The 16,639-nt window shown below is 46.2% G+C and overlaps 1 protein-coding gene across 3 annotated transcripts in view; it reads left to right on the top strand.

Moving 5' to 3' along the window:
* Window positions 1–496: 496 nt before the first annotated feature.
* The window catches only part of Urb1 (URB1 ribosome biogenesis homolog), a 60,766-nt gene continuing 44,623 nt past the window's right edge, over window positions 497–16,639 (top strand). The window contains exons 1-8 of one of the 3 annotated variants that reach the window (XM_039088427.2): window positions 497–720; window positions 4,674–4,813; window positions 5,726–5,877; window positions 6,824–6,956; window positions 10,246–10,342; window positions 12,336–12,421; window positions 13,841–13,975; window positions 14,917–15,041. In XM_039088427.2, the coding sequence (XP_038944355.1) occupies window positions 579–720; window positions 4,674–4,813; window positions 5,726–5,877; window positions 6,824–6,956; window positions 10,246–10,342; window positions 12,336–12,421; window positions 13,841–13,975; window positions 14,917–15,041 (1,010 nt within the window). In that variant the 5' untranslated portion in view covers window positions 497–578. The remainder of the gene's footprint in view (window positions 721–4,673; window positions 4,814–5,725; window positions 5,878–6,823; window positions 6,957–10,245; window positions 10,343–12,335; window positions 12,422–13,840; window positions 13,976–14,916; window positions 15,042–16,639) is intronic. The other 2 variants (XM_039088428.2, NM_001191661.1) reach the window with 2 other exon arrangements.

Raw genomic sequence — 16,639 nt, 5'->3', positions numbered from 1 at the left:
AAATCACCCGGTCTACACGCATGGGGATTGAACTGAGGAAGTATTAATCCCATGAAGTTGTTCAAAGGACAAAATTAAGGTGCCCAGAGAGTTTAAAAAATCTGAGCTTTTTGTGCTGCTCTTGTAGTCGTCTGGAAGTGGCCTTCGGGAAGCATCTGAGAGTTCTTCCCGCTCAGGGACCCCAACAGCGCCGCTGGGACAGGAGAAGTGCATTGATCGATCCGCCCTAGATTGTTGCAGCTAAGGGCGTGAAAGTCTTTCCAGAGGTGATTTTTCTTTGCGGAGAGCTAGTGGGGAAATCCCAGGCCCTCCAGGCCCCGCCCCGGCACCAAACCACGCCCAAACCCGCCCAGAGACACGCCTCCCAAAGACCCCGCCCCCAGGTGTTCTACCTTCTCCACGCCCCTTTCAGATGGCCCCACCCCTTTCGCTCTTTCTCACCCGAAGACTGGCTCTTTTACCGGCTTCCCCTCTCAGGCCCCGCCTTTTCCTCCAGTCCCGCCCCTTCCTTGCTGCCAGTGTTTCCGGTCGCGTGGGTTTTCCGAGGGCGCCGTTTTTCTGGGCCGGTGGTTTGGACCATGGGGGTCCCCAAGAGGAAGGCCTCAGAGAGCCCTGGCGGCGCGGCGTCCCCCGCGGGCACATCCAAGCGAACTCGAGCAGAGGAGTTCACTGGCGTGCGGTTCAAAACCCAGCTGAAGGATGCGCAGGGCCCTGGACCCGGTGAGTGAGAGCGGCGGGCCGGGAGGAGACAGAACCAAACTCAGCTTCGGGACTGTAGCCGTCACAGCCACGCCTCCGGGAAAACAGAGGCTCCGACGATTGAGCGTACAGGGTCCCCAGGACTGCATGTCTGTGCTTTTGCGGCCACGCGTTTCTCTTCCGGGCAGCGACCCCTAGACACCTCCAAAACCTCTCGGCTATCAGGAAAGTAACACTGCAAGCGTTTACCGAGCCCTGGCTCTGAGTTAGTCTAGAATGGTTCAGTGAGACAGCTTGCGTGAGCTGTCAGTAGCCGTTCCCATAGGCACTTGCAAACCAACTGTCAACCCTGATAATGCCAGATGTCACGTGTAACAAGTTCCATAAGGACCTACCACTCCTTGTCAAGTGACTAGGATTGTCCGGGGACCGGTGACTGAGATGGACCAGATTCTGTAATTTAATTAATTTCACTCTAGGCAGAGTGTGACTACAGGTCACAACTACTTATAATCGTGTAAGGGGTACATTGGTTGTCAACTACAGTTGAACCTGTTACCGTGTTCCGACGTCGACGCTGTGGTAAAACAAGACAGTGAACTATATTTCTCTCAGGTTAACAAAATTACTAAGTTAATAAGCTATCACAGGGCTTGATGGTACATGCCTTTAATCCAGCCCTTGAGAAGGAGGCAGAGGCAGGAGGATCTCGTGAGTCGGAGGCCAGCCTTATCTACCTAACAAGTTCCAGACCAAGTACACCTTGACTTCCTACACTGGAATTACTAGAAGATTAAGGATAGAATTGGTGCTGTCTGGACAGTGTCAGTGTTGGCACTCCTGACTGCTGCTGTTGACAGCCCCAAGAAGAGTAAGCTGTCTGTCTCCCTGAACTACCCCAGGCTAACTCACAACCAAGGGACTCTATAAACACTATAGTGAGACCCTGACTCAAAAAGTATTCTCAACTAATCTTTTCTTACAATTTTTATTTTTAAACATTTGGTGCCTAGCCTTGGTAGTTTGCTTGGAAGAGGATGCCTTTGTTAGCACAGAATTTAGCGCCCCGCGCATTTATTTGATATTTAATCACAGCCTCGATTTGCTAGGTAGAGACAGAATGGGTGAATAAATCCTGGCACAGGTCTTGCCTTTTTGAGTCTGATAGTTTGGGAAAGCAGAAGTCACATAGTCAAAGTCTTCCAAAGGAGCCAGGTGTCCATTGTGCCTAAGGGGCCTGGGGCCTTGATCTGTAAAGTCAAAGAAGGCTTCCCCAAGGAAGCAGGTTGTCAAGAGTTGTGGAATGGTGTGGGGAGAGGAGCCTCTCTGGCAGAAGAGAGCTAGCTTGGTTCCTGAGAAGCTTCTGTCTGCATTTCAGGACAGCTACGTTGATGGGCACATGATTAGTGAAGTGATTGAAGGATGTTGCAAAGCTGAAGTCTGTGGGTAAATGTGGGAATTTGGAGATTTTTATTTGAATGTAATTTCAGGATTTTTTTTCTCCCTTCCCTCCTCCTTGGCACACACTGAGTTCCTGTCATGGAAATACTATCAAGGATGGATTGGTGGGTGTGTGTTAGGAATCTTTGGTGGCTACTGCTGTTCCCTTGGTGTAGTGGAGAGGAGCTTTGGGTTCAATTGCAGAGGATGCTCAGCTGACCAGTGTCAGCATTAAAGTGATGATCGGTGAGTCAGAATTCTAGGTCAACAAGGATCTGCCTAAGTCCAGTTTTTGAAAATGTTTGCCCTTCTCCAGTGCCGGTTAAATGTTACCCGTTCCTCATTGCAGTGCCAGGCAGGTCCAGTCACCTAAATGTTTCTCCAGAGCCCTCCTTGTGCCTCAGTCACCCCTTGACTCGGTGGTCCTCCATAGTCACTCTCATCCAGGCACCATTAGTCTTTCTGTGGTGATGGCCAGAGCTGCCAGGCTTGGTCTTTTCCCTACATTTGTTTCCTTGCATCCCATCATACACGCAGTATGAGGTGATCTTTAAAACGGCCAGTCTGCTCATGTCACTTCTCTCAGGGCGTCCTTTGGTGTGATCCTACTAATAGCCAAAGTCGTCACCCCCACTAGTTCATCTTGCCTTCCTACTCATTTGTCTCTGTCTCAGACCTCCTCCCCATCCCAAATACCATCCATCCCCTTGTACCTACTCACACCCTGTTCCCCCTTGCCTGTGACTTTTCACATCAATAACTTGAAGCACTGTCTCACCCTGCCCCAACTCATTCTTTTAGCATTAGGTGCAACCACAGAGACACCTCCCCAGGCCCTGGTCAAAATCACATTGTACAGTTATAACGTCTTAACAACCTTTTCTTCCCCCTCGTGTGTGTGGTGTGTATCTACTAAGTGACTGGTAGGTCCAGAATACATATCTGTGTACCTCTGCATTCCATTGGTTGTACCGTGTTGGTGGAGACCTTTTCCAATTCATTCACCAGCACGTCCCAGGTCTGCTGTGTGGTAAGAGCTCAGTCAGTAGTGAATGAAAGATGGCTGTAGAGCTGGCAGGTGTAATGATGGATCAGCAGTTCCCACTTTACAGTATCCTGCGCTACCTAGAGTTTTAGAGCTTGGCAAGTGCTTCTTTAAGGAAGTATTAGCACTACTCTCTCTGCAGTGGCAGGCCTTACTGTTTCTCGGATTCTAAGCTTGCTGTCTGGAAGAGGGGTAGGTATTGTGAGTGACTCTTGGAGACCTGAGGGATAGAGCCACTGTGACACTGAACCACCTCTCTCAGGTGCCATGGCCCTTGCTTACTATTTCTCTGGGCTGTGCTGCAGTGCCTAGGGCAGCAGCACCACTTGAGAATGTTTAAGGAGCGAGTACAGTTGCAGGGGAAATGCTTCCCTCACTATAAAGTGAAGTTGGGAAAGGCGTTGTGAGGTTAGCGAGGTTAGCAGAGGCCAGAATGTGAGCAGATGCCACCTAAATGCAGCTGGCTTTGAAGGGCTTCCTTTGTGCCGTATGCAATACCAGAATTAAACTTTGTATAAGCCCTGTTAGGTGGGTTCCTGCTCCTGCTCATGTTCTAGATAAGGTATCAGAACTCAGCATTCAGTGATTTGCCCACCACCATGGAGCTAATAGGTGGCCACTCTAGGATGTGGGTCCAGGTGTTTGCCACAAACATGTTTTGTTTTTGTTTTTGTTTTTTTTTTGGTTCTTTTTTTCGGAGCTGGGGACCAAACCCAGGGCCTTGTGCTTCCTAGGTAAGCGCTCTACCACTGAGCTAAATCCCCAGCCCACAAACATGTTTTTAATTGGTATGTCCTTACTTGATGTGTTCATAGTGCCCGGCCTTGCTCCTTGATCCTCATACCTGACCAGATGTTACAGAACGGCTTGAGTCAGCCACATAGAGCTGCTGTCCAAGGCGTAGCTGGCTCTTAACAGTTTATGGCTTTCACCTGCAGAATCAAGTCCCCTTCTAGGGCCAGAGCCAGGATTGCAGCAGGAGTTCACTCACCCCCAGCTTCTTTCTTACACTGGGCTCATTTGAGTGTTTTTATAATGTACACGTAGGTTCATCTGCCCGGGGCTGCTGTAACTAAAGACTGTATACTAGATGCTAAACATTTATGTTCTTGCAGTTCTAGGTAGAATGAGCCCAGTGTCATGTACATGAAGGCTCTCCCTAAACTCACACAGTTGCCTCTTGCTGTGTCCTCATATGACCTCGCCTCTTCCAAGGTCTCTCTGGTGTCCCTTATTACTAGGACATCAATCCTATGGACCTGGGCCATCAACCTGATGACCTCACTCATCCTTGTCTCTTAGAAGTGCTGTCTTCAGATAGTTTTGTAGGAGTTACAGCCTTAACATGAACCCTCAGTTCAGGGGTTCTTCGCCTCTTTGAGTACATTAGAGGTGTGTGGGAGACACTGGAGAAGGAAAGTGTGGTGTCGTAGTAGCTGCCCTGGTTTCTGAGGAGACTGTCCCCTTGATCTCTTAACTCTTATTTCAGCTTTGGAAGCCTTTGTCTCTGCTGCCAAGCAGCTGCCACAGGAAGACATGTGCGATGTTGTCGAGGGCTACATCAAGATTTCCATGGAGTGTGCAGAAATTTTCCAGCTCCTGAGTGGAGAGAAGCGACCCGAGAGTGAAGTAGGTTGTCTCTTACTTGCATGATGACAAGAAGTCAGTGTTGTGTAGCAGTGAGCTTTGCCAGGTGTGCTGTCCATATCTTGGTCAGTACCAGCTTCCTTCAGAAAGTGATCTCTTACTCCAGTGCTTTGCTTCTGTGGCCTTTGTTGGAAATGCAACTTCCCTTCAATAGTTTATAAATAATGTCATAAGTCAAGATTTTTAAAAAATGTTTATTCATTTATTTTTATGTGTGTGAGGTTTTGCTTATCAGTGTGTGTGTGTGTGTGTGTATGTATGTATGTATGTATGTATGTATATATGTATGTATGTATATGTGTACACCATATGCATGCTTGTTGCCACAGAGGCTAGAAGAAGGCAGTGAGTCCCCTGGAACTTGGTTACAGACAGTTGTGAGCTACCATGTGGGTGCTGGGAACTGAACCCAGGTTTTCCGCACGAGCAGCCAATTCTTTCAGCTGCTGAGCCATCTTTCCAGCCCCGGGATTATAGATTCTCACAGTACAGCCCCGGGATTATAGATTCTTACAGTACAGCCCCGGGACTATAGATTCTTACAGTACAGCCCCGGGATTATAGATTCTTACAGTACACGAGGTTTGCTTTAACGAGGGAAATGCTATGTGTTACAGACGCAGAACACATATGGAACTGGACTTTTGTAGAACTGAATGTCTTCAGAGCACTGAATTTCATACTCAAAGTTTTGTCCTTTGCTTTTGTCTTGTAAAACTAAGCAGCCTCTTGTCTGTTTCTAAATCAGAGCCTGGGTCTTGCTGTGTAAGGCTGGTACACGCTTGCCTACTTCCCTCTCGTTATTTTGGCTCAGGATCTGGGGAAGGACTAATGTCATAACTCTAGCTAAGTCAAGGATGAAATGATTGACAGGGTTCAATTCTGCCTTTGCAGGTGCTGTTAATATTTCAAGCTTTTGAGGCCATATTACTGAGGACAGCCAGTGATCTTACACATTTCCACGTGGTGGGCACCAACATTGTGAAGAAGCTTCTGAACAACCACATGAAGCTCCTCTGTGAATCCCTGTATGCATCTGGTTACAGGTGAGCCATCTGCCGTGTGGCCCATGACCAGCCTTTACGTTGACTTTTACCAAGATTTTTCAGCAGGGACCAACAGGGACCATGGCTGACTTCTTACACCAAGTGTCCCTTCTGCTCTAGCCTGCTCTCTCCACTGTCCTGGGACTCAACCTTGACTTGCATAGCCTGTTCTGCCCAGATGGTTCTTTTCTCAAGTAGTCATGGTCTATGTCTTCCTCAATACTTTGCAGAAGAAAGGCCTGTATGGTTGTCACTGACCTTCTTAGGCAGGTAACAATCCTACTGTCCTTTTCTGTCTCCATGTCCCACTTTGGTTTTCTTCATGTAGACAGTACCTGTGCACTTGACACAATGGTCTATATCTATTGACTTCTTCCCTAATATGTGTGCAGAGGATCATGGATCTTATTTTCCAGCATCTAGAACAGTGTCTTGCATGGAGCCACCAGTTCTGGCAAGCTCAGAGAAGAAGGCTGCCAAGAGGGCACTGTTGGAGACACCTCTTTAAAGTTGTCCTTTATGTCCCCAAAACACAGTGACTGTCACTGATGGTTACTTGAGAGATAAAATTTTTGTCTTTAGTACTGGGCATGGTAGCCTTAATCCCAGAATTCAAGAGGCAAAGGCAAGCAGATATCTGTGAGTTCAGGGCCAGCCTGGTCTCTACATAGTGAGTTCCATTTCAGCCAAAGCTACATACACAGTGAATCTGTCTCAAATAATAATAATATTAATAATAATTTTTTCACTTCTGTATTATAATCTTTCCTTGGCTTTTTAGTTTCTTTTAAAGTTTTGGTTATGCTTTAAAAGAAACCTGAAAGAGAAGGACATTCAGGCTTTCTCGTTTCTGGTTTTGGGTAGCAAATCCTACAGCAAGGTGTGCGCTGGGCTCCCTGACAGTGCTGCCCCTGGGCCTGATCCTTGGTTTCCTGTCCCTATGCAGGATGGCTCGAGCCTGCCTGGACCTGATGACTGCTGTGGTGACCCAGGGCCCTGAAGCTGCCAGAGATGTGTGCAGCTGTTTTGATTTGAATAAAAAAGCCTTGTATGCCCTGGTAACCAAGAGGGATTCAAAGGTGAGAACCCCCAGTGTCACCGTGGTTGTCCACAGCTCCATTCCCTTTGGGAGGCTTTGGTGGTGGTTTTTCCTTCTCTCTTCCCTTGGTCCTCACACAGCTGCAGAAGTTCATGCCTTTGAGTAGGGCAGCAGCCTTTCTCTCACCCCACATCCCCTCCAGTCTGCCTCTGATGGGGCCAGTGACTCAACAGAACCTGAACAACTCCGTCCTCTGAGGAGGATCTGGACCTATCCGGTATGAGGTTGTCTCAGAGGCTTTGTTCTTGGCCTAAGTGGATAGGCTTATCTCTCTTCCGAGTGAATAGGAGAGCCCCTCTCTGCCTCACAGCTGTGAGTTTATACAGCATCCCTGTCCTCTTTTTTCCGTTCTGCCCCCTTTAGGGAAATCCTTTGCAACTCTAAGCTCCTGGGGCTCTGTGCTAACTGACATTGGCTTCTCAGTTATAGCCTTCAGTGGGTAGAGGCTGAACTAACCAGTGAGAATGGGAGCAGGAATGCTTGGAGTTCCGGAGCTTGCAGGAGTTCATGGGTAGCTCTAGAGGTAACACTTGGGTTTGGAGAAGAAAACACAACAAAGATGTCTAAGCTCCCAGCACAGGGTCAGTCATGGGTCTTGATAGCACCTGTTCCTGCGTGCCAGATCAACTCCTAATGGTGCTCAACACTGTGCACAGCCAAGGCCTGAGTGCTTTCCTCTGAGGATAGAGCACAGTGTACACATATCACACCCTGGGTGAAGTGGAAGACTGTTCTGTGCATCTCCTGTGTGAAAAAATGAACAGTAGGCTAGCCCTTGTCCTAGTATGCCTGGCGATTAAACTTCTTAATTGTTAGGAAGTAGTCTGATGGGTTCATAATAATGCCATAAATTTTATGGCTCTTCAAGACTAGCCTGGTATTAAGGGCTTATAGAATTACAAAGATGGCAGTGTCTGAGGGAAGAAAGTCCAGGTCTCAGTGTTCCTTAGATGCTAGACTTTATTAGCACGTCAACAGACTCCCATCAGCGGATAAGGCTTTGAACATGAAATACACTTATAGTCAAAAGAGTTATCCATGCTGTCTGATGTATCCAGGCTGCCCAGGCCCACTAGGGCTTTCCCTCCCAAACCCTGGCTACAGCAGCTGCTCCACCCAGGCTCCCAGGGGATGCTGTTTTACCCCTGGACTCTGTAAAGTGGAAGGCTCTGTCCCACTGCAAGTGCTTATACTTTCCTTGTGTGAGCTGCATAAGCCCCCTTAGGTATATTGTGGTCAGTGACATTAAGGTTTTTCAAAAGTCAGAGGCATTAAAAATAGAGCAGCACAAGGACCCCACGTTCCAGCTTCAGCTGGCATCAGCCGCCTTCACCCACTTAATAACATCCCACCATTTCAGTTGACTTTTACAGCAAGTCTCAGAAGAGACTCATATTTCAGTATAAATATTTCAGCATGTACTCTTAGCAGAAGAGTGTCTTTAAAAACGAAACCGCAATGGCATTATGACACTGTCACCTTTAATACTTTCTCAGTGGACAGCCAGTTTGGTCCTTGGGTCTTCCAGTCTCAAAAACATTTTATACTCTTGGTCTAAGCCTGGGTCTAAACAAGGTCCATATGTTTGTTGTATTTGGTTAATAGGTTCGTCGGTGTCTTTAAATATCTCGAGCGTTTGAGTTTCCCCTTCTTTATTTCATACCCTGAAATAAAGGAAGGTTGGAGGTGGAGAATCATTTCTGTTTTGTAAATATATTTTAATGTTTTAGAAGAAAGTAGATCATGTCTCTGTTCATGCAGCCAAAGAAAGCATTGTTAAAATCTTGTACCAAATATCAGCTTTGCCAAATGTTTCAGTCTATTTTAGAAAGTACTCTTCAGAACAAGTTTAGAGAAGTCGAGGGATGGCACCCCTGTGAGGCCATAGGGTAGGAATGAGGAGTAGGCACAGCTGTTCAGTGGGAGTGAGGTGATTTGAAGAGTAGTCTGGAGACGGAGGTCTGTGGTGGCTGGCCTAGGAGGGCGGGTGCCCTTGTCTCAGTCTAGTTTCTCTGCAGTGTGTCAGACCTGGGATTTGGGGTTGGTTGGGGGATCTAGGATAGGGACCAATAGATGGTAATCAGATTCCTTTTCATTTAGACATTCTTTGTGGGAAGATGTTACAGGAAGATCTTGTCCAGGTCTACTATGTACTCATAGTCTAGAAGATTCTAAAGTGACAGAAATGAGGATTAGAATCCCAGGCCCCAGACTACTTCAGTGGAAGGGGAAAGGGTGGGGGAGGGGAAGTCTTTTTCTAACTCATTTGCAAAGTGTGAGTGCCCCCACCCACATGACTGTCGAGATCTGAAGAAGATGACAGTGATTCAGTGTTCGCCATCGTGCCTACCGCCATTGTCATCACCAGTCACAATGACTGCCGCCACCTCTTCTGTTACTATTAAGTGGGCCAGGGTGGTCTGGAAGGCAGGGATGCTGACTTCTTGGTGTTGCCAGGTTCAAGACCACGCTTTCTATCCTATTAACTTAATTCTTGCAATGCATTCAACTCCGGGAATAACTGGGAATTGGAAAGGTTTTCCGTCTGAGTGCTGGAGGCTCTAAGTACACATTCCAGCGCTGCAGCAGCTGTGGTGACCCGGGCCTTCACTTCCTTGTGTTGAGACGAATGTATCTTAATGCTGGGAGGGAGAGCTGATGAGATGGCTCAGGACTTCTCCAGAAGTATGGCTGGTAGTCATGGCCTTTGTGCCCGCCTCCCATGGTCATGCCAGTGCCTGTAAGCTGTGACCTGGGATGTCCATGCCTTTGTAACATGAAGCATCATCTGCACTTTTGTTTTCAGTGTGATGTAGTAACTTATTTACTATGCCTAATAAAAACCAGATATCACCACATTGGCCTCTCATCAAAAGCAGCACCGTGTCTCTATTATCTCTGGCTTTTCTAAAACACAATAGATTGTTTGCATTAGCAAGCAAGAGGGGATGGATTCCAGCAGGGCTAAGGTTCTTTGGCCCTGTCCCAGAGTGAACTGAAGAAGCTATGTCCTAAGTCAGGGGAGGGGCACAGCTGTTTTCAGCCATATGTTTCCATTGAGAACGGACTTAGACAGAAGGAAGCAGAGAAGACCCACAGAGCTGGGGTGCAGAGAGAATGTGCTTTCCGTAAAGCACGAGGAATCACATGCCAGTCAGTGCTTGAGGTAAGGCCAGGCAGCTGTTGGCACTGAGCTGAGAGGCATACGGGCCTTCTGTGTTCTTTTCTGTAATGGCTGATGTGACATGTGAGTCTCCTTTGTCCTACAGGGAGTGCATGACGTACGGCTGGCCTATATCCAGTTTGCCCTTTCCTTCCTCATTGCAGGTGATGACAACACTATAGGGCAAGTGCTGGAGATAAAAGGTAGGAGTGAGTCCCTTGTCCCTTGTCAGAGAAGCCTACTCGAGTGTTTCTTCCAAAAGCGCCTGCAGCCTCTAGCTGTAGTGCTCAGAGCAGGTGTTTGGGGCAAGGCTGTGAGCAGTCGTGTGCTGCTAGCACTTATCTGGAATGCTGAGCACAGCCTTGAGTGGCTGACAGGAAGCTTTATGGCTTTCGTTCCAAAGCACACAGATTCACAGCCCTGATTCTCTTTGGTACTTGTATTTTTAATTTTTAATTATTTAATGTATATGGGTGTTTTCCCTGTTTGTATCTATATACCACATGCTTGTGGCACCTATAGAGGACAGAAGAGGGCATCAGATCTCCTAGGACTGGAGTTATAAACAATTTTGAGGGTTGGGGATTTGGCTCAGTGGCAGAGCGCTTGCCTAGGATGCGCAAGGCCCTGGGTTCGGTCCCCAGCTCAGAAAAAAAAAAAAAGAACCAAAAAAAAAAAAAAAACAAAAAACAAAATAAACAATTTTGATCTGTTAATATGGGTGCTGGGAATCAAACCTGGGTCCTCTGGAAGAGCTCCTGATCCTAACCACTGAGTCATCCCTCCAGCCCCAGTAATTGCATTAAAAAAAAAAAGTATAAGGGGTTGGGCTGTAGCTCAGTTGTATAGCACTTACCTAACATAACAAGGAGTTTGATTCCCTGCATTATGATAAGTAACATAGACAGATACATTAATGGCCATCATGGCTGTACTCCATGTTATCAGGATACGAAGGCACCAGGGAGCTTCAGTTTGACCACCTTCTGGTGACTGCCTCCTTAGAACAAAGCTTGTCTACATTGTTAGGAGCATTAGTGTTTTATCCTATGGTAGCATGTGGCAGTTGTCAGAGGTCCAGAGTCATACCCTTATGTCCTGGGCTGAGTCCTTAGGGGAATCCCCATGTACTGGAGCCTAAGTGGCTGGTGACTAACTCTTCTGTCTCAGCCGGGACAGGGGAACTGAGCTTCATGCTGCAGGTGAGGGTGCGAGGGGAAGGAGACTGTACGTGCCAGCCTGGGCTGGGTTGTGGGGTGGGGGGGGCGCCGTTGCTGTTGGGCAGCGCATGACAGGAGGAGATAGACTGTTTGCATAAGGTCTGCATTAGGGACTTTTCTTTTTGCTGTAACAGGTACCTACAGAAGCAACTTAAGGATAGGATGGACGGAGGGGTTTGTTTGGGCTTGCCTTATTTTAGGGAACACTGAAGGCAAGGAAGGGCAAGGGTGACACTGAATCCATGGTCAGAAGTAGAGAGAGATGGATGTAACAGCACCATCCCGTGGGCTGGATCCCTGACTAAGTCATAGTGAGGAGGCAAGCCCACTACCAGCCTTCATCTTCCTCCACCTAACCATTAGCAGGGCTGAGGTGAGCCAGTGGGGTACTGGGTGTCAGTGCACACTGAGTGAGTGAGTGAGTGACAGGCGGGTGAGTGTAGAACAGCCTGAACGTCAGACAGCGCATGTGGCAGAAACCAACAGTCAACTCGGATGGCACGGTGTTTGCTGGTGAGTAGAGGATTATGGTTGACTTGAAATTTATACTTTGACTTAAAGAAACAGAATGCGTTGTCTTTGTAGACTTGCTGGAGCCAGGGAGCTGATTGGTGAGCACTCTGCCGTGTCACCTCTAGGTCTGTAGCTGTCTTCTTGTAGAGGAAAGGGGCAAGTCAGAGAGAAGGGCAGACTACTGCCCTCTGCACTGTGCTGTTCAGAACCCACGAGCACCCTAAGCTTCTCTGAGCTCACCCTATCCTCCCAGCTCCATGTTGCCTTTACTTCATGTAAGGAAACAGGAAGTGGGGATTTCCGTGGTCATTTCACCCTGAGATGCCCTTGACTCCCTGTGCCATGGAGCCGGTTTACTGTTGAAAACTTGTATAATTGGTGCAGAACCTGAATCGGGGTGGCGTTATTTGCTCTACATTTGAAAGTACCATTGACTTTAATTCTTTGCAACATTTATTTTCAGAGTTCATCCCCTGCATTTTCAGCTCAGGCATAAAGGAAGATAAGATTTCTACTATCAACATTTTGTTGTCCACTCTGAAAACAAAGGTACATGCCTACTGTCTAGTGTCTGGTATGTCTCTGAGAAAGCGTGAAGGCCAGCCCCACCCTCACACCCAGGGTGTTTCAGGACTCAGCTTATAGTGCGGTCATTTGGACAAGAGCTGCTTAGGCTTACACTTTGGATTGGTGGGGAGTTAGTTTTGGGGCTGCGGGGTTAAGGAAGAGCTAGAGCTCAAGCAGCCTGATCCTTTTGCTACTGAGAGAAAAGCTGTCAGCCTGCAGTCCATGGGGACTCAGCTGCAGTATTTCGGACTGTAACTTACAAGTGATACTTTACAGACATGCCCAAGTGTTATTTGAGTCATGTTGCATATTCTGCCCTTTTCAGTTATCTTAAGAGACATTTTTAAACTTGGTAAAAAGGATCATGGATTTTATATGCAGATACTTTCAGTGGTCAGTGAACAAACTGACCCTCTGAAATGAAAAGTTAGAATCCAATGCTTTAAAACAGGCTAAGAAGCATGGCTGACATATCAGGTAGTGTTTATGTCAGCGATTCTCACTAAGGGTGACTGACCCATTCTCCTCTAGGGGAGAGCACTTGAAGACATCTGAAGAGATAGTTTTGATTGTCATGGTGGGATGGTCCCACTAGTCCCTTGTGGATGAGACCAACAATGTTGGAACACATCCTTCAGGACAGCTCCCAGGATAGAGGTTGAGAAACCCTTAACCTAAAGTACTATGAACTTAGTACAGTAGTACCCAGCTAGCAAAGATGAGCAGAAGTGAGGGCTTTCTTGGAGAAAGTGCTGAGCCTCGAGGCATGCTGCGTCAGAGTCTGGTGTGTATTTACATGTTTATACCTGAGCTTACGGTGGGTTCATTGTATTATGTGTTCAAACCACCCAAGGATGCATTTGGAATACAATTTCCTGAACCACAGTAACAGGGTAGCCCTGGATTGGGCTGAGATCTTGATGTAGGTCCTATATATAAGAACCAATGCCTGCCCCCTAGACAGAAATGTGCTTAAAAAACAAAAAACAAAGAAACTTGTAGCCAGAAGCTGGTCGTGCCTTTACAGGGAATAGCGGAGTGTGGGATCACTTAATACACACACTGCAGGAACCATGGCATTAGTTATGGACCAGTCAGAGCACTGGAGGGCATTTAGCTCTTCAAAATGATGCTCTTAACAAAGCTAAACTGTGTAAATAAAAGAAACATCCAAACCATAAATAAATATGATCAGTGTGCATTGTGGGTGTAGGTAGGAGGGGCTTAAAAAGAAACACACCAAAATACTAAATGGGTAGTCTAAGATTCATGGGAATTCCACAGAGTCTCTATTTCTATTTTTCTTTGGTAAATTATCTTCTCCTGGCATGCGTACTTTCATAGTAGTAGAACATAGATATGATTGACTTCCGTTTTTCTTTCTTGTCTTACTGTATCCAGGTGATTCACAATAAAAACATCACAAAAACCCAGAAGGTTCGTTTCTTTACTGGGCAGCTTCTGAACCATATAGCTGCCCTCTACAACTGGAACGGGGTCTCAGATATTGTTCCAGAGAACCCAGAGAGTACGGAGGTGAGTCCAGGGTTTCTCTTAGCTTTGTTCTTGTATGACCTCACAGTCAGGATAAGCAAACTTCTGTGCCCTGCCTCAGACCTCTAAGGGAACACCATCTGATCTATTCTGACTTATATTCATAGAGTTAAATTAATTCTTTGCCAGGTATAATGCAATTCCTGTAAGATTTTTATTCTGGTCTTGGAACAATGAGTAATACTCCTTTTGTTTTTAATGAGAAAATAATTATCTCGTGGTGGAGTGGCACTCTGCCTGGCCCTGCAGTACCTGACTGGTAGGTTTGTAGGGCTCCTCCGGGCTGCCGCTTCCTCCTCTTCCCTTGGCTCTTTTCCTTTTTATGATATCTAGCTTTTGCAGTATAACTTTCTTATTTCAGAATTCTGTCCAGAAGACCTCACATTTTGCTTATGTTGTGATTAATTCATGAGCTAAATTAAAGCTGCACCCTCCCATTGGCGAAAGCCTAGCTTTCATTTTGGTTTTCATTGAATGCTTCTGAATGTGGGCTCTGCTAGCCTGGTAAGGGCTGGGCTCAGTGTCACTGCTAAGTTGATGGCCATCTTGAGAGCCTACTTTGGCTTCCTTCCATCTTGTCCTTGTTCTTCTGCTTTAAACATTGTTGTATGTTCCTCACCAGGAATCCCACAAGCCAACAAAGGCAATCATAATTGTGGGCTTTTATTCAAAAGCACAAGACAAATCAAGTCATTTTTAACCTTTTAAAGTTTAAACGTACAAGCTGAATCTTCTTAGGAGTGTTCCTTGGTCCTGATCAGTGTGTATCTATTGCCTGGGGTTTGCTTGTTTGCTATTGAATTGATCTCAAGTATTTGATTTAAAGTACATCCCTAGTTACAACATCAAGTGTTATTGCCCAGTTTTTATTCTGTAGCTGTCACTAAGGACCTTGGAATTGATAGTTTATTAACCCCTTCTAGATGTCTGCTGAAGAGGCAGGGAAAGCCATGGTGAGGGACCTCGTTCATAACTTCCTGATAGACCTCTGCTGTTCTCGAAAGCATGGGATTAGTTTTTATGACGCCTCTTTGGGGACTTCTGGCAGGTGAGTGCATTGATCTGGGAACGTGCGTGCGTGCGTGCGTGCGTGCGTGCGTGCGTGCGTGCGTGTGTGTGTGTGTTTCCTAAAGGTTGGTACATCCTGACTGTCCAGTGGAAACCAGCTAAATGATGGATATTGTAGTGCTTCAAGTCAGAATCATGGACCTGGCTGAACTCATTTAGGGGAGATTTGGAGAGTCTGTATCTATCAGTGCCCTTGGAGACAGAGGGCTCACAGATGCAATTCAGGCACACAGATAAAGGTCCCTTTACCAAGGGAGTGGTAGTGCATGTGTGTATTTATAAAGACAATAGTGTCCCAGGATCAGAGAAAGAGCTCCCTGCTGAAACAGGCTTTATAGCAACCCTGAGCTCTGTTAGCCCAATTTTACATAAGAGAAAGGTAGCTATAGGCCAAGGCACTTACCTTGTGAGTGGCAGAGGTTCCACTGGGTGCAAAAATCTGATTCCAAGGCTGATTGATGTAATGGCTAAACAGCCCCTGCTCCTCCAACGTGCTGCCACTGGGTTGGACTTCAGAGTGGAGTTTTGAGGTTTGTATTTCCTTGTTCACAGGTACAAGATTTTATCAGTAAGGAAAGGAGGACCAAGCCTAATGGTATTAATTTTTTTAAAAATGCTTTTTTTTTTAAAGGTTTATTTTATGTATGTGAGTACACCATCACTCTCTTCAGACACCAGAAGAGAGAGTCAGATCCCATTACAGATGGTTGTGAGCCACCATGCGGTTGCTGGGAATTGAACTCAGAACCTCGGAAAGGGCAGTCAGTGCTCTTAACCGCTGAGCCATCTCTCTGCCCCCCCCCCACATTTTTTTAAAATGCTTTTTTTTTAATTAATTTTTTAAATGTATTTGTGTAGTCAGATAACTATAATATATATGTCCATATTTGTTTTGCCCCACCTCCGTTCAGTAATAAAAGATGAGCATGCTTTCTACTCCTCAGTGCTTTATTTCCCTCCTCCTGATTGCATAGCATTTCTTTTAAAACTTTAGCCTGGGTATGTCTTTAGCCTGGTAGCATGTCTTTAATCCTAGCATCTGGGAGGCAGATGGCTCTCTTGAGTTCAAGCCTAGCCTGGACTACATAGTAAGTTCCAGGACAGACTCAGCTACATAGTAAAGAGACTCTGTCTTAACAAACAAACAAACAAACAAACAAACAAACACAAAAGAATTCAGTTACTTATAACTGCTAACTGGAGCAGCTGCAGGGACATAACTAACACCTTCAGCATGGTGGCATGGTGGGAAATCTGCCTATGAGTATAGATTTGTTTTAAGGTTATTCTGATTAATTTACTATATTTATTTCACCCTTTACTATTTATTTACTATTTATTTTTATTTTATTCTGTGTGGTAGGAATGAGCTCTAGGGCTTTGAGCATTCTAGGCAAGTACCCTACTGCTGAGCTATATCTCTAGCCCTAACTTTTAAAAAACTTAATTGGAACCTTTTTTTCCTCATCAGAATGAATTAATTTTCCTGTTAAAATGCAACTTAGGGTTTTAGAATTCAGTACAATGTTAGAACTGTTAGAAACCTGTTACTGACATGCCTTTAAGCAATTTCCCTTT

Source organism: Rattus norvegicus, chromosome 11 (assembly GCF_036323735.1).
Source record: "Rattus norvegicus strain BN/NHsdMcwi chromosome 11, GRCr8, whole genome shotgun sequence".
Classification (NCBI taxonomy): Eukaryota; Metazoa; Chordata; class Mammalia; order Rodentia; family Muridae; genus Rattus; species Rattus norvegicus.
The sequence above is the reverse complement of the archived record's forward strand: the minus strand, read 5'-3'. Positions and strand labels throughout refer to the sequence as shown.